This window comes from Lampetra planeri, chromosome 46 (assembly GCF_965212315.1).
Source record: "Lampetra planeri chromosome 46, kcLamPlan1.2.h2, whole genome shotgun sequence".
Taxonomy (NCBI): domain Eukaryota; kingdom Metazoa; phylum Chordata; class Hyperoartia; order Petromyzontiformes; family Petromyzontidae; genus Lampetra; species Lampetra planeri.
The window spans coordinates 1181997-1208682 of NC_136152.1; the positions used below are offsets into that span (position 1 = coordinate 1181997).

The 26686-nt window shown below is 56.8% G+C and overlaps 2 protein-coding genes across 2 annotated transcripts in view; one reads left to right on the plus strand and one right to left on the minus strand.

The window, feature by feature from the left end:
- The window catches only part of LOC144733295 (dedicator of cytokinesis protein 7-like), a 78915-nt gene that overhangs the window by 19230 nt on the left and 32999 nt on the right, over positions 1–26686 (minus strand). The window contains exons 14-34 of the mRNA XM_078615122.1: positions 25246–25408; positions 16390–16507; positions 16169–16239; positions 14681–14819; positions 14102–14203; positions 13766–13852; positions 12529–12760; positions 11564–11803; positions 11060–11211; positions 10149–10232; positions 8879–8974; positions 8275–8415; positions 6658–6771; positions 6072–6254; positions 5542–5684; positions 4744–4913; positions 3331–3461; positions 2744–2929; positions 1948–2083; positions 1084–1177; positions 311–407 (exon numbers count right to left, since the gene is read on the minus strand). Coding sequence (XP_078471248.1) covers positions 311–407; positions 1084–1177; positions 1948–2083; positions 2744–2929; positions 3331–3461; positions 4744–4913; positions 5542–5684; positions 6072–6254; positions 6658–6771; positions 8275–8415; positions 8879–8974; positions 10149–10232; positions 11060–11211; positions 11564–11803; positions 12529–12760; positions 13766–13852; positions 14102–14203; positions 14681–14819; positions 16169–16239; positions 16390–16507; positions 25246–25408 — 2879 coding nt within the window. The remainder of the gene's footprint in view (positions 1–310; positions 408–1083; positions 1178–1947; positions 2084–2743; positions 2930–3330; positions 3462–4743; positions 4914–5541; positions 5685–6071; positions 6255–6657; positions 6772–8274; positions 8416–8878; positions 8975–10148; positions 10233–11059; positions 11212–11563; positions 11804–12528; positions 12761–13765; positions 13853–14101; positions 14204–14680; positions 14820–16168; positions 16240–16389; positions 16508–25245; positions 25409–26686) is intronic.
- On the plus strand, positions 20483–24276 carry LOC144733296 (uncharacterized). Its single transcript, XM_078615123.1, has 3 exons — positions 20483–21539; positions 22266–22364; positions 23648–24276. The coding sequence occupies exons 1-3, from the start codon at positions 21051–21053 to the stop codon at positions 23666–23668; spliced, it is 609 nt and encodes a 202-aa protein (XP_078471249.1). The 5' UTR covers positions 20483–21050; the 3' UTR covers positions 23669–24276.

The window sequence follows — 26686 nt, forward strand, 5'->3', positions numbered from 1 at the left end:
GTGTGATGAGTGGGTGAGTGGTTGGGTGGTTGGGTGAGTGAGTAAGTCAGCAGGAGGCTGAGTGTTGTCTTGACCCGCTGTGTGAACCTCGACATGGATGGAGAAATCAATGAGCTTGTGTTGTGGAAAAACAGTCTTGTCATCAGTGCAGATGTAAATATTGATATCCGTGCGCGTGCGGCTCTTGACGACGCTGCTGATAAATGTCGTGATGCACACAGCCCCAGGGAACAGGCGGTCACACAGCGGCAGGACCTCCGTCGCTTGTCCCCAGCGACGAGGCGAGCGAACAGGAGAGGAGACGGCTCACCTGCACGATGAGTTCCAAGCTGTCGAGGACAATGAGGTTCGCCTCGGTTGCTAGGTTACCGTCGATGACGGCCTCCTGCTCCAGCTCGGCTCGGGACCTGCGCAGAACGGCGGAGTTCGGTGCGGTTGTGCGTGCGCGCGTGTCATTGCGCTAGCGTGTCATTGCGCTAGCGTGTCATTGCGCTAGCGTGTCATTGCGCTAGCGTGTCATTGCGCTAGCGTGTCATTGCGCTGGCGTGTCATTGCGCTGGCGTGTCATTGCGCTGACGTGTCATTGCGCTAGCGTGTCATTGCGCTAGCGTGTCATTGCGCGTGCGTGTCATTGCGCTGGCGTGTCATTGCGCTGGCGTGTCATTGCGCGTGCGTGTCATTGCGCTGGCGTGTCATTGCGCTGGCATGTCATTGCGCTAGCGTGTCATTGCGCTGGCGTGTCATTGCGCTAGTCTGTCATTGCGCTGGCGTGTCATTGCGCTAGCGTGTCATTGCGCTAGCGTGTCATTGTGCGTGCGTGTCATTGCGCTGGCGTATCATTGCGCTAGCGTGTCATTGCGCTAGCGTGTCATTGCGCTAGCGTGTCATTGCGCGTGCGTGTCATTGCGCGTGCGTGTCATTGCGCGTGCGTGTCATTGCGCTAGCGTGTCATTGCGCTAGCGTGTCATTGCTCTAGCGTGTGTACAAGCCGGCGTGGTTGCTTGGCGTCTGCGACTCGTGGTGACATTGCGCCTGCGAGCCGGCGCGTGACTCGGTGGGCCCGCGCCGCGGCTCGCTGCTCACTTGTCACTGCGCTCGTTCTGCTTCCACTGCGTCTGATCCTTCTTCCAGCGCACGCGCTCCGTGCTCCCCGCGGGGCCGACCTGCCCACGCTCGCCTGGGAGGGGACACGCACGCGGAAGGGACACGCTCACTCACACCGAGATCATGTGCGCGTGTGTGCGTTTCTCCCGTAACACACCGAGTCACAGGATCGCAGATGCAAATAATTACTGAGACATTGTGTGTGTGTCTGTATGCGTGTGTTTTCAGTCTCGTACGTATGTTGAACTTATTACACACCGTATGTAGCCAACTGTGCTAATCGGAGCCTTTAGAGGTGCTCACTAACAGCACTGCCCCAAGTCTATTTGCTGTTATAATTATGATACTTGTTAACCAAGGGAAGCTCCCTTGATTTAGCTCTTATGCATGTGTATATGCTTCAGGAGGCTCATTATGGACGCTACTGTGCAGTTGGAGGCAGTCGCTCTCCTATAACAGCAGAGGGCAGAGGAACGACACTCACAACAATGAGTGGAGCGCCAGGCGGCTAAAACGCAGCAAGTTGGCATGGAGGAGGCACAGGTGGTGCATCTGCCAGTCATCTCAGTCAGTCAACCCATGGCACCTGGGTCTGTCCCGTGACCTCCTGCCAGCAGCGAGCCTTCGACATTTCACGTGGCCTCAAAGTGCACATAGCCTGGCACGAGGGCCGTGGTGACGTCACCGCCGCTTCGTGGCCAACTGCGGCTGTTGTTGTGTACGATACTTGTCTCACGTCTGTCACGTGACGCAGAGCATGCCAACGCAAAGATCTAATGCCGTGTTGGGTGCGGTGCTGTGCGGCGCGGTGCCGGCTTGGACGAGTTGAGCGCGCTGCATCACCGTGCGTCCGCGCTCGCCGTATCATCTCCTGCCGGGCGCCGGCTCCACCGAGGATCGCCTCCTCTAGCCGCGCCTTCATGTCCTGCGACTTCATGAAGGCCGCCGGCGGGATCTGATTGGAGGAACTGCTCCGTCGCTGCGGTAGAGGGGAGGCGCGTAACAACAACGCCCGATGAAAACGACGGTACGTGTGTGTGTGTATGTATGTACGTTGAACCTCTTTTGCACCGTAGGTAGCCAACAGTGCTAATCGGAGGTGCGAGGGAAGGGACAACAAACTAAACACATGCATAGCTCCAGTGGATTCCTAATATGGGAAGGAAGAGCGTTCCAGACGGCCGCAGAAGCGCATCTGAAAGCGCGCGATGCAGTGACCATCTTTGTTCGATGGCCAGCCAAAAGTCGCTGCGAGGGTGATCGGAGTTTGCGTGATGGTTTATGCTCCTTAACAAGAGGGTGATGTGGTGCCAGCAATTGCCCAGGCTCTGCAGTCCTCTATATATTAAGGTGTTGTTGCGAGGAAACCGGACCGCCGGGGGAAAAAAAAAGACCCCACGCGTGCGAGGGCAAAACGCTCTATCCCACATTATTTTTGCCGCACTGCCCTTCTGCTGGCGAGCCGGGGCACGGCACACCTCCTCGGTGCCAGCGGGAAGAGCGTTTCGCAGCATTTGTGCGCGCGGCAAGCCACCGACCCTCGCCGCCGCCTGCACAGCGCCGGATCGCCGGCCACGTGGGTGGCCGCCGGCACCACCGCCCGGCGCGAAAAAAAGTCACGAGGGGCCAGGCGCCGTACCTTGTACTCGAAGCAGGAGACGCAGAGCAAGAGCGCGTGCAGCAGCGACTGAATCTGGGGAGCCGGCGAGTCGGCCAGCCAGGCCAGCAGTAGAGAGGGCTCGGCGTGCTTCAGCACCCACAGCGTGCAGGCCAGGAGGTGGCGGCTGCTCTCCTGTGAGAGGATGGGGCCGCCCGCCCGGCCGGCCTGCACGTCCGACGGCACAGCGTGCCGAACCGCATCATGCCGTGCGCCGCGTCATTGCCACACTCCGCCACGCCGCGGGATTCCATGCCACAACCGCGCCGCGTCACGCAAAATCGCAACGCTTCGCGTAGCACAACGCAGGACGTCAAACCTTTGGCGCAACCGCAGCACAACGAGGGTACAGCATGGGCACAGCGCACTGCATCATGTCACGTGGCGTCACGCCACAACACGCCACATCACACCGCGGCCGTATATCGCATCGCATCATGCTTAATCGCGCCACACAGTGCCACGCCACGTCACAATCCTGTCGCACCACACACGCGTGACATCACACCGCATCGCATCGCAATAAATCGCGCCGCACGATATCGACAAGCCACGCTTCGAACGGGCACCTGTGCGGACGCCCCGGATCCGGGCCGCAGCAGTGAGGATCCCGCGATGGCGCAAGCCACCGATTGGTTGATGGTCGGCTCGTCGTCTTCAGGGGAAGAGAGGGCGGCTCGCGATCGCTGCCCGTGACCCTCTGCGCCACACAAAGACAAAGATCCCCCTGTATAGCCTTCGTAGACTGATGGGGCAAGTGCTGTTTATCGAGCGTCTATGAAGGCTGGTGTGGGAGGGGCTACCTGAGTAGTGGGTGTGGGGGCTAAAGTGCTTGTGTAGGTGTGGCTACGTAAAAGTAGGTGGGGCTGGGGGAGGGAGTCAATGGAGTGGAGGGAGGGAGGAGAGGGATGGAGTGAATGGAGGGGAAGGGAGGGAGGAGAGGGAGGAGAGGGAGGGAGTGAATTGAGGGGAGGGTGGAAGGGAGGGAGGAGAGGGATGGAGTGAATGGAAGGGAGGGGAGGGAGGAGAGGGAGGGAGTCAATGGAGGGTAGGGTGGAAGAGAGGGAGGGAGTGAATGGAGGGGGAGGGAGTGAATGGAGGGGAAGGGAGGGAGGAGAGGGAGGGAGTGAATGGAGGGGGGAGGGAGGGAGGAGAGGGAGGGAGTCAATGGAGGGGAGGGAGGAGAGGGAGGGAGTGAATGGAGGGGGAGGGAGGGAGGAGAGGGAGTGAGTGAATGGAGAGGGAGGGAGGGAGGAGAGGGAGTGAGTGAGTGAATGGAGGGGGAGGAGAGGGAGGGAGTGATTGGAGGGGAGGAGTGAATGGAGGGGAGGAGAGGGAGGGAGTCAATGGAGGAGAGGGAGGGAGTGAATGGAGGGGAAGGGAGGGAGGAGAGGGAGGGAGTGAATGGAGGGGAGGAGGGAGGGAGGGAGGGAGGAGAGGGAGGGAGTGAATGGAGGGGTGGAGGGAGGAGAGGTAGGGAGTGAATGGAGGGGAAGGGAGGGAGGAGAGGGAGGGAGGGAGTGAATGGAGGGGAGGAAGGGAGGAGAGGGAGGGAGTGAATGGAGGGGAAGGGAGGGAGGAAGGGAGGAGAGGGAGGGAGTGAATGGAGGGGAAGGGAGGGAGGAGAGGGAGGGAGTGAATGGAGGGGAGGAGGGAGGGAGGGAGGAGAGGGAGGGAGTGAATGGAGGGGTGGAGGGAGGAGAGGTAGGGAGTGAATGGAGGGGAAGGGAGGGAGGAGAGGGAGGGAGGGAGTGAATGGAGGGGAGGAAGGGAGGAGAGGGAGGGAGTGAATGGAGGGGAAGGGAGGGAGGAAGGGAGGAGAGGGAGGGAGTGAATGGAGGGGAAGGGAGGGAGGAGAGGGAGTGAGTGAATGGAGAGGAGGAGTGAATGGAGGGGAGGAGAGGGAGTGAGTGAATGGAGGGGGAGGGAGGAAGCCACACAAATTGGGTGTGGGGTTATTGGTGCTGCAGGCGGGCGGGCACCGGTGAAGTCGTAGAGCTGAGCGGCCGCGTCCACCACGATGCCCAGCAGCGGCAGGTAGAGCGACGCGATGTGCGCCTTCACCTCGGGTGCCGAGTACCGCGGCTCCGTGTCGTGGCTCGACACGAGCACGTGCACGGCGCTGATGGCGCGCTTCTGCAGGCACGACAGGCTGCGGGCGCGCGTGCATACGCGCGAGCAAAGACAAGAGCGAAGGTCCCCCGTGTAGCCATTTCACAGGCCGTTGGGGCGAGCGTTGTGAGCAGCAGCTGTGAAGGCCGGCACGGCACACGAGGGGGTGGGTGGGTAGCACTATGCTCGGCCGCCTTTGTCTCCCCAGTGACGATGTTTACACACCGCACCAGGTACTAATTTGAGGCCGAGTCGACCTTGGGGAGGCCCAGGGCAAATTCAGATCATCGTCACTGCTGTTGGCCGTGAGCGGCAATCGAACTCGGCTTCGTAGCGTAGCGCGTTAACCATCGCACTCCCCGAGAACACACGGACACGGATGCTTACAGGCGCACGCGGAGGTACTGCGAACGCAGACACGCATGCCACATGGTGCCGATGACCAGCCGGAACACGCTTGCTCCTCCGCCGGTGGTCACGAACGCTCGCACGCTCACGGGAGCGAGCGAGCCTAGTCAACCCGTGCGACGTCCCGATGCGGTTTTGGCTCACACCCGACGGCACGCAGGCTAATGCCCATCGCCGATGACGGTGCGCCCCCGATTGACGAGCAAGCGAGCGTGGACAAAACCACGGCAACTCATCTGCCCATCGTCCGCCTCGCTCACCTGTCGGCAAAGTCGGGGTCGAGGGTCAGGGCGAGGTCGGAGAGCAGCAGGCCGGTGAGGTAGTGCTGCTGCCGGAATTCCGTGGAGAGCTCGAACATCTTGGCCACCTTCTGGTCTTGAACGGTGGAGGACATCCCGGAGCCCTGCACGCGCAAAGACAAAGTTCCCCCCGCGGGGCCTTTAGTGGACCGTTGGGGTAAGGAGCTGTCGGCGAGCACCAATTAAGGCGAGCCACGGCACACGAGCGGGTGGAGTTGCCAGCGCTATGCCCGGCCGCAGCGCTGACGTTTACAACTCACACCAGGTACTCATTTCAGTCTGAGTGGACCTAGGGGGGAGAGCCCAGGCCCGGTTCAGATAACCGTTGCGCTGGTGGCCGGAAGCGGGAATCGCGCTCGGGTCGCCGGGTTTGTAGCGCAGCACGCCGAGTGCTACGATAACACACACACGCACGCGCACACACACACGCACGTACAGACGCGTGCGCTTGGCGTGACCCCCACCCCCCCTGCGCGGCGCGGAGGGAACACCTGCGACGCGACGGAGGGCGACGGCGAGGGCGACGTGGGGGGCGACGAGGCGGAGGAGGCGAGCGGCAGGTTGAGCGCCACGTAGTGCTCGTGCGTGCACACGATGCGGAGGAAGTCCAAGCGGAGCGACGCCAGCGGCGTCAGCGCCCCGGGGCCGGGTGAGCTGTTCGCTCGGTTCCACGTCTTTTCCGGTTTGGTGGCGGTTGGGGGCGGTTGGGGGCAGTTGGGGGGGGGGAGAAGAGAGAGAATTAGGGGAGGGGGGGCATCACAGTGCCAGGTGGCCTGGTAGGGCTGTAACCAAACGGCAACGTGACGACAACGACCCTCGCCGCGTGGCGTCGTCGTCGTTCCGCGTGACGTCCGACGTTTCGCTCCACGTTGCCGGGGAGGCTCTTCCGGTTCGGCTCGAGTCCCCCCCCCCCCGCCACCCCCAAAAAGCTCCCGCGCAGCACGGGCGAGCGAAACGACGGACGGAAGCGCTGACGCTCGGCACCATCCCGGCCGGAAGCGCGCACGCGCGAAGTGGCCGGTGCGCTCGGGGGCTACCCGGCGGGATGTTTGCGCCCGTCCCGTCGCGCGGGGTCACCTGCTTGCAGTAGGTCTTGACGAGCTGCATGACGAAGCCGCGGTCGACGAGGGAGAAGAGGTCGTTCATGAAGAAGGCGAGGCTCACGTTCAGCTTCTCCGCCAGCTCTTGCTCCTGGCACGTCCCGCAAACACGACGCGGGACCACGTCCCCATTAAAGTCGTGGCCAAATGGCCGTCGGACAATAATGATCGTCATGTTATTTTTTCTACCTATGTGACTTTACCGAAAGAACCAAAGAGTATGGATTCCTGCAGTCACGAAAGCATCAAATCAATAATGATAACATAGTTTAACACGTCGGCTTTTGGGACCAATATCATCTATAAGAGGGGTTTTTTTTCCCGATCTAACCCAAAAAACCTCTATTATGAATGATAACATTATAATTATTTATTAGATGCGGTGGCGAGATGTTGACAACCTCGCCTGGTATGCAGGAGGTCGTGTGCTCGATCCCGACCCCGACTCCTGTATATTTGGAGTTTGCGTGTCTCTCTCTCTCTCTCCCCATTGTCGTGTGGATTTTTCTCCGGGTCCTTAGGTTTTTCCCTCCACGTCTACGCGCGTTTAGAGTACTTAGCTGCTATAAATTTCCACGCGATAAGCCACTTTAGTTGAACTATCATTTGTGGTCAGTTCGCTTCTGAGAAAGAGCTAAGTAGCTCAGTGGGCCTTACCTGGTAGAATAAGAAATTGTTTGGTTTAGTCTCTAATCATAACGAAGAAGATGTTTCGCGTTGATACGGCGCTTGCGTAAATCCCTCGGCAATTCGAGGCGTCGTATGACACGTCTCATCTCGTACATTCCAAGGGAACCACCAGTGGCAGCTGTCTCTGTGCAGCACGATTCGGCTCGGCATCTGGCCTGTGAACGGGCATTGCCCTGCCAGTGGGGGGGGGGGTGCGATGACCGACTGCTGCTGTGTAATTCCCTCCGAGTGATTCGGGGGTAAAGTTTGGACCGAGACGCCGGCACACAATGGCCTTCTCACTTCGAGTGACGTCATGGGGTGTTATGAAGCAGATAGCGCGTGGTCAATACGCCCACAGTAGTATTAACCAGGGCGGCCCGCCGAAATCGAACCGCGAACCTCTTCAACGAGCGGCGAACAGCGCCACCGCTGGGCCCTGTCAATGCCCCCAAAGGATTCGCGAGCCATCTGGTGTCGTTTATGGGGTCTCTCTTGTGAGTCTGTGGGTCTCCATCTAACTCTATGGTCTCATGTGTCTCTATGCAAGTCTGTGGGTCATGGATCTCTCTGTGAGCCTATGTTGTTTTGCAAAAATCCGGCCAATGTCTTTGTGTCTCTATACAAGACTGTGAATCTTTATATGACTCTGAGTCTTTGAACGAGTCTATGGATCTCTGTGTAACTCTTTTGGGCTGTCCGTGTGAGCCACTGGCGACCGGGCTGAGACCACATAAATCGCGACACCTTAGAACCCGGTTTAACAACGGTGGTTGGGTAGCTGGACCTCAGCTGTGCCGGCTCAGCATCTGTGACCTCTGCACCACCCGTATGGTTGTTGACCTCTCTCTACCGAGCCAGCCCCCACAATTACCACCTCCCCCCCACCCCCGCCCGTCACTCCGAATCAGCCAAGTGGCGTCACCTTCTGGAACTTGTCCATGATGTCGTTGGCGACGTTGGTGACGAGGGCGCGCAGGTCATTGGTGAACTGCTCGGGGAAGCGGAGGCGGCGTGGAGCGGCCAGCTTCCCCGTGACGTACAGGTACTGGGCCATGCTCTTCACCTAGGGCACCACGAGGGAGACACGGGGGACACACGGGGGACATGACACAGGGACTCACGGACCGAGGCATGTGTGGACAGGTTGACGATGAACAGAGGCACGAACAGACGGAAGGACTGACAATGGCGCACAACACAAATACAAAGACCCCCCCTCCATATAGCCTTAACAGATAGCTGGGGCAAGTGCGGACGAACGGACTGGTGGACAAATGGACAGACACCACGAACAGACGAACACCAGCAACATAAGGGGAGAAAGACACACAGCGGATATTGACGATAAAGCAGATGACAACGATGATGATGATGATGACATTGTTGACAACGACGATGCAATCGATAATGAAGTTGATGTTCATAATGGCAGCGATGATGTTGCCGATGATAATCGATGTTGACGAAAAAGCTGACGATGACGACGATGTCGACGATCGGGAAGGGCAGCCAGCGCGAGCGGTTACCATGAGCTCGAAGAAGAACCAGGCGTGCTGCAGTGCCGTGTCGCGCACGCAGCCCTTGCTCACGACCCACTGCAGCACCAGCTCCTCGTGGAACAACTGCTCACGCAGACCACGGCGATGCGCGCACGCAGTGATTCACACGGCGACAAACACAGTGGCAAACGGTGATGCGCGCGCGCAGTGATTCACACGGCGACAAACACAGTGGCAAACGGTGATGCGCGCGCGCAGTGATTCACACGGCGACAAACACAGTGGCAAACGGTGATGCGCGCGCGCAGTGATTCACACGGCGACAAACACAGTGGCAAAGGGTGATGCGCGCACGCAGTGATTCACACGGCGACAAACACAGTGGCAAACGGTGATGCGCGCGCGCAGTGATTCACACGGCGACAAACACAGTGGCAAACGGTGATGCGCGCGCGCAGTGATTCACACGGCGACAAACACAGTGGCAAACGGTGATGCGCGCACGCAGTGATTCACACGGCGACAAACACAGTGGCAAACGGTGATGCGCGCGCGCAGTGATTCACACGGCGACAAACACAGTGGCAAACGGTGATGCGCGCACGCAGTGATTCACACGGCGACAAACACAGTGGCAAACGGTGATGCGCGCACGCAGTGATTCACACGGCGACAAACACAGTGGCAAACGGTGATGCGCGCGCGCAGTGATTCACACGGCGACAAACACAGTGGCAAACGGTGATGCGCGCGCGCAGTGATTCACACGGCGACAAACACAGTGGCAAACGGTGATGCGCGCGCGCGCACACACACACGCGCGGTGACACGCGGTGACACGCGGTAACCAACACGCACGCAGTGCAGTGACGTGGTGACGCACACACGCGGTGACAACAACAACAACAACAACCGCCAATCGCCACTAAGTGGCGGTGACGTCACCACGACGCTTGTGCCAGGCCATATGCACCTTGAGGCCACGTGACACACGCGGTGACACACGCGGTGACACACGCGTTGACGCACGCACATGCGCGGCGACATGCGGCGATGCAGGCACATGGCACGGTGGCACGCACGTTGTGACACGCGCTCTCTCAAATCCGAGCACACTCCGCTCCATGGTCAGGGGTCAGCGTTAGGGGTTATGGCGGGACAGGGCAACACTTGCTTGTCACGATGATGATAAAAATGTTTCATGTGCTGCTGCTGCTGCTGCTGATGATGACAGTGATGATGGTGAAGATGCTCGTGGTGTTGGTGATGATGCCGATGCTGAGCGTGCGTGTCGCACCTTGCGGGAAGTGAGCCACCCGAGCTGACTCTGAGCCTGGGCGGACTCGGGGAACATGGACTCACGGCACGGCACAACCCGCTCCTGGCACACCAACAACACAACAACAACAACAATATACAACACAACACGTTCGGAAAATTCACGCATACGCCCGGATTCTGTAACGCTATCCAACGTGCGCTTGCCTCAGGAAGAATTTTAATTCGCGGTATGGAAGCCAGCACGGTGGCCGGCAGGTCAAAAACCCTTTGCGTGTTCGCAGCGTGTAACGCGTTCTGCTCCGGTTTGTAACGGCAGGTATTGTGCAACGCTTTTTATCCATGTGGGCACGGTGATAGCAACGACCCCTTGCACTCCAGTTCCGTTCCTCTCGGATCGTCCCTCCCGGGGATTTTCGCGACCCCACGTTACGGACAGACAGCGCCACCGTGGCCGGGTTTCTTTGGGGGTGAGGCCCCAGATAGCAATGCGACGTGGACGCCAAATTTGTGTTCATATCGCCACCGTCTTTGCAGAAGCCATCGCGACACCACGTTGCAGACGGACAGACAGAGCCGATGCGTAAAAACCCATGGGTCAATGCGGCCGATTTTGAAATCGGGTGAATCCAGATAGCAACACGAGTTTGGTTCATGTCGCAAAACTCATCTCTTCGGGAGTGATTGTGACAGACCGACCGATGTCACGCGTTCAGAACGACGCTTTCAGCCTCGGTTGGTTTGCGGTAAAATTTACCGACGCTCCTCGCTCATCCTGGGCAACGATACCCCCCCAGCCCCTCACCCCCAACCCCCCGCCCCCCACCCCCCCCCGCCCTCCCCCCCGTTTCCTTGACCCGCGGCCAAACAAACCCGGGGCCCGTCGGCGAGGCGTTCATCCAGCAGCGGACTGAGCAAGAGCTGACACACCTTGCTGGCGAGGAGGTTGGCGACCTCCTGGTCGGCGGAGGTCGGGCTGCTGACGTCGGGGTTGCTGCTGCTGAGGCTGCGCGTCCCCGGGAGGTTAAGGGTCGTGGGCCGAGGGCGAGCGGCGAATCGCGAGAGCGTGTTGTACCGGATCCCTGCGCGCAGACGGCCCACAGCAACACCGGCGACATCACCACCCGCCGTTGTCGTCATCCATCATCCACATCATCATCATCAGCTATCCATCAATGCATCGTCATCATTGGTCCATCATCATATTTTTGTCATGAGTCCATCCATCGAATGCCATAATCATCACCCATCCATCAACCATTCATCATCATCCGTCATCAACAATCAAAGCCATCAAGAACATCATCACCGTCGTCATCATTCGTGTCATCGTCGTCACGGTCAGCAATGCCACCGGGATAGAAATCCAGTTGGCCGGCTGTGGGGTTGGCAGATCGCGTGACGATCTGTGACGCGGTCGCGCCCCGAGTTTACCTCCGGGGTTCATGGTTGGCGTGCAGCCACCGCCCCTGGCACCACCGCCGCCGCCGCCGCCGCCACCACCACCGGCGTCCGTTCCGACAGCGGAGCAGGCGAGCGGCAGGCGGAACACGTGGTGCACGTACGCGGCGAGCAGGGCGTTGCGACCGTGCTGGTCCTGGTTGAACTCCAGGCTCTGGTGCACGCGGTTGGCGATGTTGGCCATGGCCTCGAAGGCCACCTGGCTTAGGTTCACTGCGGGGATGGCGGTGGAGGTGGGGGGATAGCGATGACGGTGGGGGTGGCGGGGATGAGAAAGAGAAAGACGCGCACCCGACAGACCAATACAGGGCGACAGACGTGCAGGAGACGGATATGCGTCCACGGACAAACAGACGAGCAGACATGGAGGGACACAGAGAGACAGATACACAGAGTGGTATGGGGAGAGATAGACACAGAGAGAGGGAAGAGAGACACACAGAGAAACATGCACACACACACATTCTCAGCATCGTGCCACTATCGATAACACCATCACTATAGTCCCGCTAGGTCCACCACAGCTACTACCACCACTGCCACCACCGTAATCACCACGTCGACTCTGGGCACATCAACACTGCCATTACTATCATCAAAGAAGAGGCATTAACAAACTGTTGGAGCGAGTGCTGTTAGCTATGAAGGCGGGCACGGCACATGAGGGGGTGGGTGGCCAACACCACGCCCGGCTGCCTTTATCTCCTGGGTGGTGATGTTTACACACCGCAGATTCGACCTAGCGCAGGCCCAGGACCGATTCAGATAATCGTCACCGGCGTTGGCCGCGGTGTCGGAATTGAACTCGGGTCGCCGGGTTCGGAGCGCAGCGCGCTGACCGTTGCACCACCGCTCCCCACTACGATCACCACCACCAACCACCGCGACTATCACCGACGCCGGGCTCGCCACCGTCACCACGGCGCGGGCAGGCTCACCGATCTGTCCGGCGAGCACGGGCGGGCGCACGGTGAGCAGCACGATGCGGTCGAGCAGCGGGTGGAAGTGGCGCACGAGGGGCTGCATGGCGGCGTTGCCGACGCCGGCCACGGCCGAGCGCAGCTCCGCCTCGAGCTCCGCCTCCGTCACGCGCTTGGGCCCCGCCCACACGGGGAAGGAGTGCGACTCGAGCGCGGCGCACAGCGCGAACAGGCGGTCCAGCGGGGCGTCCTGGCGGGCCGGCGGAGACGTCACCATGGTCGGAGCGCGTCGTCGTCGTCACAGTCATCGCCGTCGTCGTCATCAATCATCGCCGTCGTCGTCATCATAATCATCACCGTCGTTGCCATCGCCACAGTTATCACCGTCATATTTATCGTCGTCATAGTCATCGCCGTCGTCATCGTCGTCGTCGTCACAGTCATCGCCGTCGTCACAGTCATCACAGTCATCACCGTCGTCACAGTCATCACAATCATCGCCGTCGTCGTCATCATAATCATCACCGTCATTGCCATCGCCATCGCCACAGTTATCACTGTCATATTTATTGTCGTCATAGTCAGCGCCGTCATCATAGTCATCACCGTCGTCATAGTCACCGTCTTTCATCACCATCGCCATAGTCATCATTGTCATCATCGTCACCATAGTCATCGTCGTCGTCATCATCATCATCATCATAGTCGTCACCATCGCCATCGTCATCATCATAGTCGTCACCATCGTCAGTCATCACCCGTCGTCATAGTCGTCACTATCGTTACCATAGCCAATACCATCACCATCGTCATCATCGTCAGTGCAGCACCCGGCGTAAAGAGCCAGTCCAGGGGGGTTGCTCTAACGAGCAATCTGAGTTATCATCATCATCACCATCATCCTAGTCTACATCATAAGTGGGAGCGTCCTCACGTAATAATTATCACCCAGTGGTCATTGATAATCGTGCTTTCATCATTGTCTATCAACTGCCATGAATGTCATTATCATCACTATTATTATTAGAACTGGCAAAATAATCCATCTCATCAACATCATCATGGTCATTGTCCACAACATCATCATCATTCACATCATTATCAATATCACCATCTACATCATCACCTCCGATTAGCACAGTTGGCAAGGTATGGTGCGAAAAAAGTTCAACGTACATACACCCATTAACATGCACATCATTATCATAACCATCGTCATCATCGTATGCTTAAGATCGGAACGCGCCGCCCTCACCTGTGTGTGTAGCGAGGTCACGGCCACCACCTCCACATTGAATATGGCTTTGTGTCCCTCTACCCAGCGGATATTCGGCACATGGACCTACACAGGGGTCGGGGTGGGAGCGATCGCAGAGAAATCAGCGCTTGGACACAGACGCTGCTCTTGGAGGCATGGGCACACACGGGGACGCGTGGCGACACGCATACGGATCACAGGGACACGGGAGCACACAGAGAATTACCGGAAAGTATAGGAAGACACAGGGACACACTGAGAATTCTGGAGATGCGTTGGAGACAAAGGGATACGTGTGGAGGCGCATGGCGACGCGCACGTAGCAGTTCTCACCTCGGGGGGCAGGGCGGAGTAGTTGGTGGGCAGCTTCTCCATGGAGACGGCGAGGTTCACTTGCCCCGTTACCAGGCGACCGTGCTGCAGCAGGGGCAGCCACTGCAAGGGGTCACGGGGGTCACGGGGGTCACGGGGTTCACACGGGCGCAGGTGAAACAAAACACTCAACACGTTCGTCACCAATGTGCTATGAAGAAGGGCCACTGGCCTCATATGGTTTTTAATTGCTTTCAAATTCACGCAGTGTTATTGTGTCGGCACGCGTTGGTTTGTTTTTGTCAATTGTGTTTGTGGACCACTGGCAACCTGTGATGATTTGTTGCAGGTGAGGCAAGTCTGTGTCTGGGTGTGCGAGTGAGGGAATGAGCGAGTGGGTGGGTAGGAGTTAGTTGGCAAGTGTGTGAGTGAGTGAGCGTTTGTCAGTGAGTTAGGCAGCAAGTCAGTGGGTTAGTGAGCCGGTGAGTATCTGAGCGAATGAGCGAACCAGTGACTGAGCGAGCGGAGTGAGTGATCAACTGAGCGAGCAACCGACTGAGGGAGCGAGCGAGCGAGCGGTGACGTGGGTGGCACACGCACCGTGTATCCGATGGGCGTCTCGAGCGGAGCGTTCTGCTTCTGCTGGCAGCTGATGTGGTAGAAGGTGAAGAGCACGTGGTGGTTCTCGGTCAGATTCGCCGGCAGCTTCATCTTCACCTCCTCGTAAAAATCCGGTGCCCTGGCGCGACGCGCACGCAGGCATTAACCGGGGCGGCTTCCGGGCTCGAACCGCGAATCGCTGCAGGCGCGGTTACGCTGGGCCGTGATGATGATGATGGGAGAGCAATGACGACGCAACAGTGGTTTGCACACTGCCCCTGCAATCGCAGTGAGCCGGGTTCGATTCTCGTCCGTCGCTCTCAAGATCCCCGGAAAGACTCAGCACGGCGTTGCTTAGCCGACTACCTTCCAGGGAGGTAACTGAGGCACAGGCGGTCGTGCGAAAAGCATCGGATAGGTGAGCATCGAGAGACGCCGACAGCGGGCGCATCATCCGTTGCAAAAATGAGGGTCCTGGACAAAACGGAAGGGGACATCCTGGGGAGATGCTGGTGATTGTGAAGCGGCACCGCGTCGCCGCGCGCGACAAGGTAATATTTTTCGATTTAAAGCTTTCGTGACTGCAGGGATTCATATTCTTGGTTCTTTCGGTGAAGTCACGTAGAAGGGAAATAATAAAATAATACAAATAAAACAATAAACTTCTCGCGACGTTTCGATTGCAACACAAGCAACCATCATCAGGTGTGAAAACCACAGCAAGGTGATGATGATTGCTTGTGTTGCAATCGAAACGTCGTGAGAATTTTATTGTTTTTATTTTTATTTTATTATTTCTCTTCGACGTGAATATAAGGTCATATTTGTGAAACGCCGAAATCAGCGCTCCCCCATCACCGTCCCCCTCACCTCGCCAATCATCGCCGCCCCCACGAGGGACAGAGAGAGAGAGAGACAGGCAAAGGGATGGTCGTTGTGCAACATACAGGCACACTATCCCTATTAGGCGGTGGTGGTGACGGTGGCGGCCAGTGGGCGGCGAGGGCAGACACAGGCTGCCTTTGTCTCGGCGGCGATTCCTGCTCCACGATCACGTCCCTCCCGCGTGCTCGCCCGTCACGCCACGGCTCACCAACCCCATGAGCAGAGGCGGCGGGCGGGGGCGGGGATGGGGAGGGGGGACAGCGAGCCAGGAGGGAGAGTCACCGGGAGGGAAGGATGGACGGAGGGAGCGGTGAACGCGTGCCGGAAGAGGGTATCCCCCACACCGTTCGACCATACTTCACCACGCCGGTCAGCCGGGGCGGGGGGGGGGGTTAGTGTGCGTGCAGGATCGGTATACCACTCGCCGCTGACGGCAGCCGTGGCCAGGAATCGAAGGCGGGTCGCCGGGTTCGCAGCGGCATGGCGGGCAAGGCTGTAAAGCCAGTAGGCTGATGGATTAAAAAAAATACTTTTTGTTCATGTGCGGAGACGGGGCCCGAGCTATTGCTCGCGTTCGCTATTGGTCTGGCTCTGGCCGCTCACTTGTTGTGGTAGGTGATGGCTGTGTAGGCTTCCTTAGAGAAGTCCGGGCAGCTGGATTTGCCGAAAATCGCCTGTAAACAACAAGAACAAACACACTTGATCGCTATAAACCACGCAGGTTTTTCCGTGGTTGCGCCGCACGGAACAGCTCTCCCGCCCCCGGCGTAGGGATGTACCACAGGGGTTTGGGGGAAAGTGGTGGGGGGGGGGGGAAGTAGTACCAGCATGGTGCTCTCTGGATCTTCAGCTGCCATGAGTTGTATCTTGATGGCGATGTTCCTGGCCGAGCCCTGCCGCGTGGAGAAGTTCACGCTCTGCGGGTACACGTACAGCAGGTTCCTGCGCGCGCACGCACACACAAAGACAAAGACCCCCCCCCCCCGGTGTAGCCTTTAATATACGAAGAGCGGCGCGGAACACAGTGTGGTGGGTGGCCAGCACCACGCCCAGCCGCCTTTGTCTCCCGAGCGGCGGTGTTTACACATCACAGTAGGTACTCATCATTTGAGGCTGAATCAATCTTGAAGAGGCCCACGACCGGTCCAAACAATCGTCACCGGTGTTGGTGGCTGTGAGCGGGAATTAAACTCGGGTCGGCGGGGTTCACAGCGCACAGCGCGCTAACTGCTCCCCACCCCCAGAGACTCCCACACGCACGCACACGCAGGGTCAATTACGGGGGGAAAAAAACACAATGTAGCAAACGCAATTACAACGCCATCAATTGCCGCTCAGTGCACGGTGCATTCCGCAGACCACCCGCACGCGCGTGCACAGCGAGCAACCGGCGGGCGCCGCCGGGGGTGGCTTGTGCCACGCGGCGGTCGCGACGGAGCCAAACGAAAGACCGCGGCGATGTCGCAATACCGACGGCGCCGAGTCGGTAACTCGAACGAGCCGGATGGCCGGCGGCGCCGGGACCATCGCGGCAAACGCGCCGTGCCATCGTTAAGGCCGCGCGGTCACGACAGCGGTTGGATAAGGGGTGGCCGGGTGTCTCAGAGCTCGCGGGGACACGGTGGTTGGCGTCGCTGAGATCCAGGACGGGCGGTTTGAATGTCGCTTCTGGCCACTTGTGATCAAGCTGGGTTCTCTCGAGGGGAGCGAGTTGATCGTCTCAGATCGGTCCACATATGGCCTTATGAGGATCCACAGACTCTAATGAAACCCACAGACTCACGTAGAGACCCACAGGACTCGTATGGACCGAGGTGAGGTGAAACCGGGTTGTCAAGCGTAGCTGGAGCCATGTGCCCCCCCCCCTCCGTGTTCATATATAAACTAAACTTTTTATTCTAACAGGTAAGGCACACTGGAGCTGTATAGCTCTCTTTCGTAAGTGATCTGGCCACAAATGTTAGCCCAATCAATTGGTTTATCATGTGGAAATGTATAGCAGCCAAATATCCCAAAAGGCACGTTGATGCTAAATGTAGAGGGGAAAACCGGAGGACCCGGAAAAAAATCCACGCAACCACAGGGAGAGACATGCAAACTCCAAATATACAACAGGCGTCAGGGTCGAGATAAAACCCCCCCACTTCCTGTATACCAGGCGAGGTAGTTAACATCTCGCCACCGTGGCACCCACACAAGATGAAATGCCACTAATATCACAACTTCACATATGCTACTCGGACAGCAGCGGAAAATAGTCTTGTTTGCTAAAAGTGTACGGTTGAGTTAATGGTCCACCGTTATCGAGCTGCGCCGTTACCATTCGGGGTCACGCCGACACGCGGCAATAGCAGCGTGTGACCCCGACCGAGAACAACCAAGAGCCCGGGTCACATGACCTGACGCCCGGGTCACATGACCTGACACACACGGCGCCCCCCTGTCAACACTGCAACGTCTTGCGCCAGGTCGCCGGGTGTTTGGCTGGGGCGACGGTGGTGGATACGCTGCTGCACGTGGCTGCCTGTAACCCAGCACCGTGTGGAAGCAGCAGCAAGGGTTGGTGGGTCATCGCACACAGAAATTCCCTTCCCGTGGGCATCGTGGCGTCGTGGAAGCGCCATTGCACTTTGGCTCGGCAGGAGAACGCGGTGCAGCAAAAATGTGGACTCCACCCGTCCCATCCGAAAGCGACGGATGCTCCCGTGTCCTCGCACATGCAAACACTGATCAGCTGGCCGATAACATCTTAATATATATAGAGGGCTGCAGAGCTTAGGAAATGTTTTGGTAACGTCGGTTCCTTACCGCGCAGCTGCTGCCTCACTGCGAGTCCGCCGTTCCTCACCCTTCTCTCTCCCCCCCCCCCACCGAGAAAGCTTCTCTATCCGCCTCTGGACATGAGCATTCCACCGCCCTGCCCCCCACTCCGAGGTTATTCGCGGTTGTGAACCCGACCCCCCCCCCCCCCCCGGGAAGGATGGGCCCATCACGCGCGGCCGAGCCTACCCCCCACAGCCAATCGGCGCGGCTCGCACCACGCGCACGGTGGCACGTGGACGCACATGTGACCCAGCGGGTGTGAGAATGTCTGTGTGCGTCGGTACGCATGTGCGAGTGTTTTTGCACGAGCGTCTGTGCACGTGCGTGCGAGTACGCGCACGTGCGTTAGTGTATGCGCACGCCCATGAGTGTATCTGCCGGTATGTGCATGTGTTTGGGTGTATGTGCATGTGCGTAAATGCGTGTGCATGTGCGTACAAGTGTGTCTTGGGCGTGCGTGCGTATTTTACCAATGTCTTTGCTGGAATTATATTTCTGAAATTCGATCTTAAAGTTATCGTGCAGTTACATTTCATGATTATTATTGTCTGCGCTTGTTTATCCAGGAAAGCCTCACATGGAGTCTCAAGACTTTTGTGCCAGGAGGGTCCTGCCACATATCCGTAGTAGGGGGGGGGGGGTGATGTTTCTGCGTCATTCCACTTGATTAAAATGCAGGAGGCATTTGTACATTGAGATATTTTGGCCAATACCGGTTACATTGTGTGTTTAAAATAAGGAACACGTCTACGAGAGAAATATCTATGGGACCTTTTTGCCAGTAGGTATCAAAATGATGGGGAAAAAAACAAGAATATATTTTACCCTTTCTGGATATAAGATGTTCCAACACCAAATTGATACCTTTTTCAAGGCATCAAATCTGCATTAACCACACGAACTTGTGAGAAAACATGCAAAAAACACATCCTCTGACAATGTATGCAGTGTCTTTGAAACTCGTTGGCCTACACCAGAAGACATCCTTCTTTATCTGTGAGAAGGAACCCGGAGAACCCGCAGGAAAGCCATGAGCAAAAATTGGGAGAGAAAAATTAGGAGAGAACTCTAAACACTCGACACGCTCGCACTCGACAACCCTCACATTTTGCAAATCAAAGGGTTAAAACGTACAAACTCTTCTCGCTCACTCTATCACACAAAGCCACAGATACCCGCTCCGCTGTAGCATTATCAGACCGCCGGCACAAGTCGTGTTAAACGAGCACCTCATTTAAGGCCGAGCCGACCTGGGGGAGAAGAGCTATGCGCTGTTGTTGGTGGTGCATGAAGAGGGGGTGAGGGGGGGGGGTGATGGTCTCAGACTGGGCCCAGGGCACCTGTAGATATTTAAAACGATTTCGTTCAGTACAAATGACCCTTAAATTATTAGTGCTTTACATTAATAATTTAAGGGGTGTAAAATAAATTGTTATAAATATCATTGTTATCGGTTTTCTTTGCTTTGCTTTCAAGCAAATGTATTTAGGATACAGTTAATGAATAATGTGTGAGAATGTTACATATTATGTTTATTCATTACACAATTTGAAAGTGATGTTTGTTACTGGCCATGTAACATGTTAGACATGTAGGTCCATGCTCTGTAAACGTGTTAAGAACAACAAAAACCCCACCTGCCTCTGACGGTACCTTCGAGCGGCTAACTCTGGATTGAGACAAGCACTCACCTCCTTCTACCCATCTGAAACCACGTGTCAATATTGCTTATATAAAAAAAAATCACAAAAAATGAATCGCAAATTACGAACGCACCACGCCTGGGGGTCGTGTCGTCGCATCGCCACGGCTATGTGAGGAATGCAACGCTGCATACATCTCGATAGCAACTCCCCCCCCCTTCCTCTTACCCCCCACTACCCCCCCCCCTTCCTCTTACCCCCCCCGCCGCCATCACCACAGACCCCCCTCCAGGACCCCCTGCTATTGGCTCGAACCCCACACAGCGGTCACATTGGCCGGGAGAGGGGGGGGGGGCGGCTCACGGTGGAAAGGGGAGGGGGGGGGGCGGCGGTGGAGGAGGAGGAGGGATGAAGTTCTGGGAGTATAAAGCTGGGCTCGCTGGCAGCGGTCGGACACAGCCTCTGTGCTCACAACACTAGGCTGTCTCCAAGGCAGGGAGAGGTGGGGGGGGAAGAGATTAAATAGGGAACTAAATTTGTTTAAATTAAGTAAGGACTTGAGAAAGAAGGCCACATCAGCTTTTGTTCGGGTTTTATTTTTTTAAGTTGGCGAGGTCAATTTTATACAGTGCCAAGTTTTTAAAAAGTTATTTTTCCCGTGAAAATAATCGAAGCTCTGAGCGGCGTTGTCAGTGCTGGTGTCGTTGGAAGGAATTTGTTTTGTATTTTGTTACTATATTTTATTATAAAATTATCCAACAGTAAAATCGTCAGAGAATCAAAATCGCCGCCGTCAACCCTACGACTTGTTAAGTTGCCAAATTAGTTTTTTTGTATGCGAGCGACAGCGGCGAATCTTTATTATTAAATATTGATTAGAGACAAAATAGAGAAAACAAAATCCTACGCCCGAAAACAGGGATACACTGAGACAGGGAAAGCCAGCTCGCATTTCCACCCCACCGTAGTAGACAACCTGAACCGTCCGCCACACGGCTCTGCCCCCACACCACCTTAGCATGCTGTCCCTGCCACCTCTACCCCCTCTGCTCCTGCTCCTCGCTCTATCATCGCCGTGCTTCGCCGCCGGCGCCCGCTACTCCGACAACCTCTTCTACGGCGCCCCGAGCCCCGGCAGCCTCGACGCCGTCCACGCCAACACCCGGCAAGACGACCGCCACCAGCAGCAGCAGCAGCAGGCGATGACCACCACGGAGTCGGCTGTGCCGAGGGGCGGTCGCCGGGCGCGGTTTGCGCTGCAGGACGAGGTCAACCTCCTGGCGTTCGGGCTGCTGCAACTGGGCCAGGGCGTGCGCGAGCTCTCCGAGCGCACGGCGGAGCGGCTGGCGGCGGCCAACGGCGCGGTGGAGCGGGCGGCGGCGGCGGCGCACGGCGCCGAGAGGCGTGCCAGCGAGGCCGAGAGGACGGCGCGGGAGCTGCGGGAGAGGCTGGGCAGGCTGGAGGAGGCCTGGGTGCCGGCGAGGAGGAGAGAGGCGCGGAGAGACGAGGTGCGGGGGGCGGTGACGGCGGCGGCGGTGCGGGGTGTGCACGGTTACGCGTGGGTTGGCGGTGCTGGAGCTATAACGGTGGTAGCGCCGGAGCCGTTGCCACGTGCAATAGACGTGGGTAGCGCTTGCGTTGAAGTCAGCGCTGGCAATAACCCAAGCACGAGCAATACCACCACTGCTCGTGTTGTTGCGCGACTTCACAGTGATTTCTGCTGAAGTGAGCCATGAGCCGGCGCTCTTCTTCTGCTGACAGCCCCAGGGCAGTGGTGGAAATTCCACATTCCCATGACGGTCTATCCATCGGACAACCACTGTTGACTTGTCCACAAAGTGGTACTCATTTTATCGAACCCAGAGAGATTATGGGCCGGGTCAACACGCAACCAGGCTTTGTATTCAAATTCATGTACGGTTAAGTTTGTGTATGAGCGAGTTTGCATAGTTGAGTTTGTACGGTTGACTTTGCACGAGCGAGTTTGCACGGTGCTAGTTTGCACGCGTGCGTTCGCGCGCAACCGAGTTCACGTGCGATCGTTTAATTTACCCAGCTACGCAAAAAATTATCCGTAATTTTCCGCCACTGCCGACCTCAGCGTGGAGCTGGACACCCGTGAACAGGAGCTTCACGGTGCACCGTGGGTGCCTCCAGCTCCGATCGCTCGTCCGCGTCGCTGTTTTCCACCCCTCGCTTGACGTTCGTTCGTTCGCTCGCTCCCACCTCCACAGTCGGAGTCCCGCGAGGGCGACGATGCGGGAGCCCTGGATCTTCCGTCGGAGCTGCGCGAACGGAACGTGGAGTCGACTCGTCTCCGGCTCAAACGAGAGGTGAGACGGAGCGGGACCCCGCCGCGGGGGAGATGGAGCTACGACGACGGAGCGACAGCCTCGAAGCTCGTTCTGCTCGCATTCTCAAAACCGCCCCCCCCGCCGCCCCTGAAACGCACCCAATCTCGTCGGCCCATGGCCAAGCTAAGCGGGACTTGAGCCTGGATAGGTACTTGGATGGGCGATCACCATACGCATGATGAACAGGCGTTGTGGGCAGCAGAGATTCAGCGGAGCGACATCCACTGTTGTATCATACTCCTATGCTGCCAAGTCTATGCTACCCGGTGGCCTTAACTAACCCACACCGAGCGGTGAAGTATGGTCAAATAACCCCCATGACCGACATGGTGTAGAGGGGCACTCATCCAGCAGTGGATTGGCAAAAGTGCCGGTGTAGTCGTTGTTTTGAGAAGTACCGGTGTGGTGTACCATCGTATACCGGGCCATTTCAACCACCATAAAAAACTAAACACACACACTACATGTAACACTAGATACGTACACACACTACATACATACACTCTATAATGCACACACTGCACACAAAAACGATTGTACACGAGTTGCCTAGCGTGCTTGGAACATCATTTCACTGTGATCGGTCTAAAAACAATCTGCCCCAGCTGACTTGCGCAATATTTTCGATATCTCACATTACATAATTGTATTTTTGTGTGCCAAATCTCGACTTTGCTTTCATTGCTGTACTTTATTAAATTTTGTCTGCTTGGTGACCCGAGGTCACTCTCGCAGATGAGAGTCTACCCCTGGTCTCAAAAAAATTACTTGAAATTGGTGATTGCGACAGCGACGATAGCCGTTCTGATGATGACAAATAAATAAATGGTGCCCCCCACGTCAAATTTTACCCCCCCCCCCCCACTTCGTAATCCACCAGCTGGGCCTCAATGGTGGCGAGATGTTAACTACCTCGCCTGGTATACAGGAGTTCGTGGGTTCCATCATGACCCTGACGCCTGTATATTTGGAGTTCGCATGTCTCTCTCCCCGTGATCATGTGGATTTTTCTCCGGGTCCTCCGTTTTTTCCCCCCTCCACATTTACAATCAATGTGCGTTTAGAGTTTTTGGTTTCTATTAATTTCCACGTGATAAGCACACTTCGTTGGGCTATCATTTGTGGCCAGGTCGCTTCTTAAAAACAGCTACGTAGGTCAAGTGGGCCTTACCTGGTAAAATTAAAACGGTTTATAGTTTAAATAGTTTTATAACCCAGCAGCTGGGCCTAAACGACTACACCTCCCCTCTCTCTCCCGACAGATGAACCGTCGCGGCGCATAGCGCCACTCCGTTCCATCTCCTCCCGTCGTTTCTCGCGAAGCTCAAGTTCTCCTCGGAGGGCGACAGGGAGGACCGCAGGAAGCGGCTTTCAGCCCCGCGACTCTGGCCGCCGCACCAGCACCCCTGGCACGGAGAACCCCGCGCGCCCGCGTCGGCGTTCGCCGGCCCGCCAGCCAGCCGGCTCGCCTCGCGCGCGCCGCCCGACGCGCAAAGCTGACGGCTTCACAGGCGAAGCGCCAAAAAAAATAAAAACACCAGCTCGTTTCTCAACTCTCCCACGTCGTGTTAGGTTTCCGCGCTTTAAATATATATTTATGTATAACCTAAACAGACTGTTGTGTGTATGTTGAACTTCTTATGCGCCGTACGTAGCCGAACGTGCTAATCGGAGGTGCTAGTGCTGTTAGCGGGTAGCACCTATGAAGGCCAGCACGGCACATGAGGGGGTGGTGACCAGCCACACGCTCGGCCGCGTTTGTCTGCCTACTGGTACCAGGTACTAATTTGAGGATGAGTCGGCCTAGGGGAGGCCTAGGACCGGTTCGATGTTGGCTGTGAGCGGGAATCGAACTCGGGTCACCAGGTTCACAGTGCAGCATGCCAACTGATACGATACTGCTCCCCATATATATACACACACACACATACACGATGTATATCGGTAAATCTAACGTGTCGTAGCCATGCCACGAACCTGACAAACTTCGAAAAAAACATGAACTCACATCTCAAATTCCTGTGCGTTGTTTCTATTTTATACAAACATAATAACCGCGCGCGAGCGAGCGAGAGGGATTATTAAGTAGGTTGCTAGATTCTTCTTTTAGCGACGAGATGACGGGTGTGATGTCGATAATAAAAGATTGACGAACAAAACTCCGCGTTTGCCGAGTGAGTCCGAGCGCCTCCGATTGAAACACCGCGGAGAAAATTTGCACCGGCCCCCTCCCCCCCCGCAATGACTGCGAAGATGGCAGAAGATGTCGCGGTGGCCTGGCAAGGCTCCGAGGTGAGATGGGACAATGGGTTATAGGGCGGCAGCAAAGGTCAGGGGTGAGATGGGACAAGATGTCAGAGTGGCGAGGGTCAGTGTTGAGAGGGGTCATCACAGGGGTGGATGAGTATTATCGGCGGATGGCGGTTCACAGGGGCTGACAAGGGGTCACAGGGTTGTGGCGATAGGGGTGTAGAGGTCATGCGAGGGGTCATGGGGTTTGGGCGGGGGGGCAGGGGCGCTCACCGGTAGGTGGCAATGGGGGCGTAGAGGTTGTTCGAGGGGTCACGGGGTCGTGCTCACTGGTCGGTAGTGATGGGGGCTTAGAGGTCATGTCAGGGGTCACAGGGTCAAGGGGTCGTGCTTATCGGTAGGTGGAGATGGGGGTTTAGAGGTCGTGTGAGGGGTCACACGGTCATGGGGTTGCCCTCACCGGCAGGTGGCGACGGGGGCGTAGAGGTTGTGAGAGGGGTCACAGGGTCAAGGGGTCGCGCTCACCGGTAGGTGGTGATGGCAGCGTAGAGGTCGTGCTAGGGGTCACAGGGTCAAGGGGTCGCGCTCACCGGTAGGTGGTCGCGCTCACCGGTAGGTGGTGATGGGAGCGTAGAGGTCGTGCGAGGGGAACTCGAGGATCTCGCGTGACGGGCGGGCGCGAGCGTCCGCGTACGGCTTCACTTGGAGCAGCTCCGGCGTGAGGCAGTGCGCCGGGCTCTCGGGGCACGGCGCCAGCTCCATCTTCAGCGACGCTGCACCACGCCGACGAACATCGCCGCGAGCAGCGTCAGCAACAGCGCCAACGTCATCATTCTGACGCGCAGCAGTCGCTCGCAAAGAGAGCGAGGGAACGAGTCGAGAGGAGCGAGCAGGAGCCACAGACGAGCGGAGGAGGCCGCGGCCAGCATTGAGCCGGCGCCACCTATTGGCAAAGGCTCTGCGGTCCTCTATATATTAAGATGCTTTCGACCAATTGTTCAGTTCGCACGTGCGGAGGGGAGGGCACACGGGCGGAGCTGGCGGAGTCGACATTCTTGCCGTACTGCCGTCTGGTGGCGAGCCGGGGTATTGCACCTCGATGTCCACAGTTTCGCAACGCTTGTGCGTTGGTGATCCACCAACCCTTGCTGCCTCCACAGTTCTGGATTGCAGGCGTGCGCCGCCGCCACCATCGTCACCAAAATCGTTGTCAAATCATCGTCATCTCAAGTACCATTCGCAACTGTGGTCGCTATTACGTTCATCATTGTCGATTTTAACCGATGCCATCATTATCATTTATGTTCTCCAGAAATGTCACCAAATTTGTCACGATTATCATTGATGACATCATCGTCGTCATCATCATAAATGTCATCACAATAAAAGTCACAATCATATGAACTTTCGTATGTATCATATCATGTCTTTGTCTGTCACAGTCACCAATTTCAAGTTGAATTAGTTTAACCACATTCTTGGTTATTGCTGTGATTTTCACACCTGATGATGATTGCTTGTGTTGCAATCGAAACGTCGTGAGAATTTTATTGTTTTATTATTATTTTATTATTTCCCTTCTATGTGACTTTACCGAAAGAATATGAATCCCTGCAGTCACAAAAGCTTTAAATCGAAATTTAGTTTAACCAGGTGAGAACTCAGGAGACCGGGATAGTGTCTCATTTGCACAAGCGATCTGGGTCACTAAAAATGGCAATAGTAACAACATACAAATAATACGTCCCCTGCAGCCTAAGACGGCTCTGCCGGTACAATTCCAAATTAAGTTACAGAAACAATAAATAAAGGGCGACTATTGTGATTTTTTCCCCCCCCCGACGTGCTCCGGTTTCCTCCCCGGTGTAGTACAATCACTCATTATTTCGCTGAAAACATCTTAGCACGTAGAGGACTGCAGAGCTTGGGTCATTGTTGGTTTGCACCGGCTCACGGCCTGGCGCTCGCTGCCTTCCAGGTTGTCTGCGCTTCCTCAGCGACCGCGAGAGGCAACTTGCGCTTGAACGACGCGATATTAACCAACCGACGCG

Excerpts from the sequence above, each read along its gene's own strand:
- LOC144733296 (XM_078615123.1), top strand. The coding sequence starts at position 21,051 with ATGCTGTCCCTGCCACCTCTACCCCCTCTGCTCCTGCTCCTCGCTCTA. Across the intron at positions 21,540-22,265 it reads GAGAGGCGCGGAGAGACGAG|TCGGAGTCCCGCGAGGGCGA; the intron begins GTGCGGGGGGCG and ends CCACCTCCACAG. Across the intron at positions 22,365-23,647 it reads GTCTCCGGCTCAAACGAGAG|ATGAACCGTCGCGGCGCATA; the intron begins GTGAGACGGAGC and ends CTCTCCCGACAG.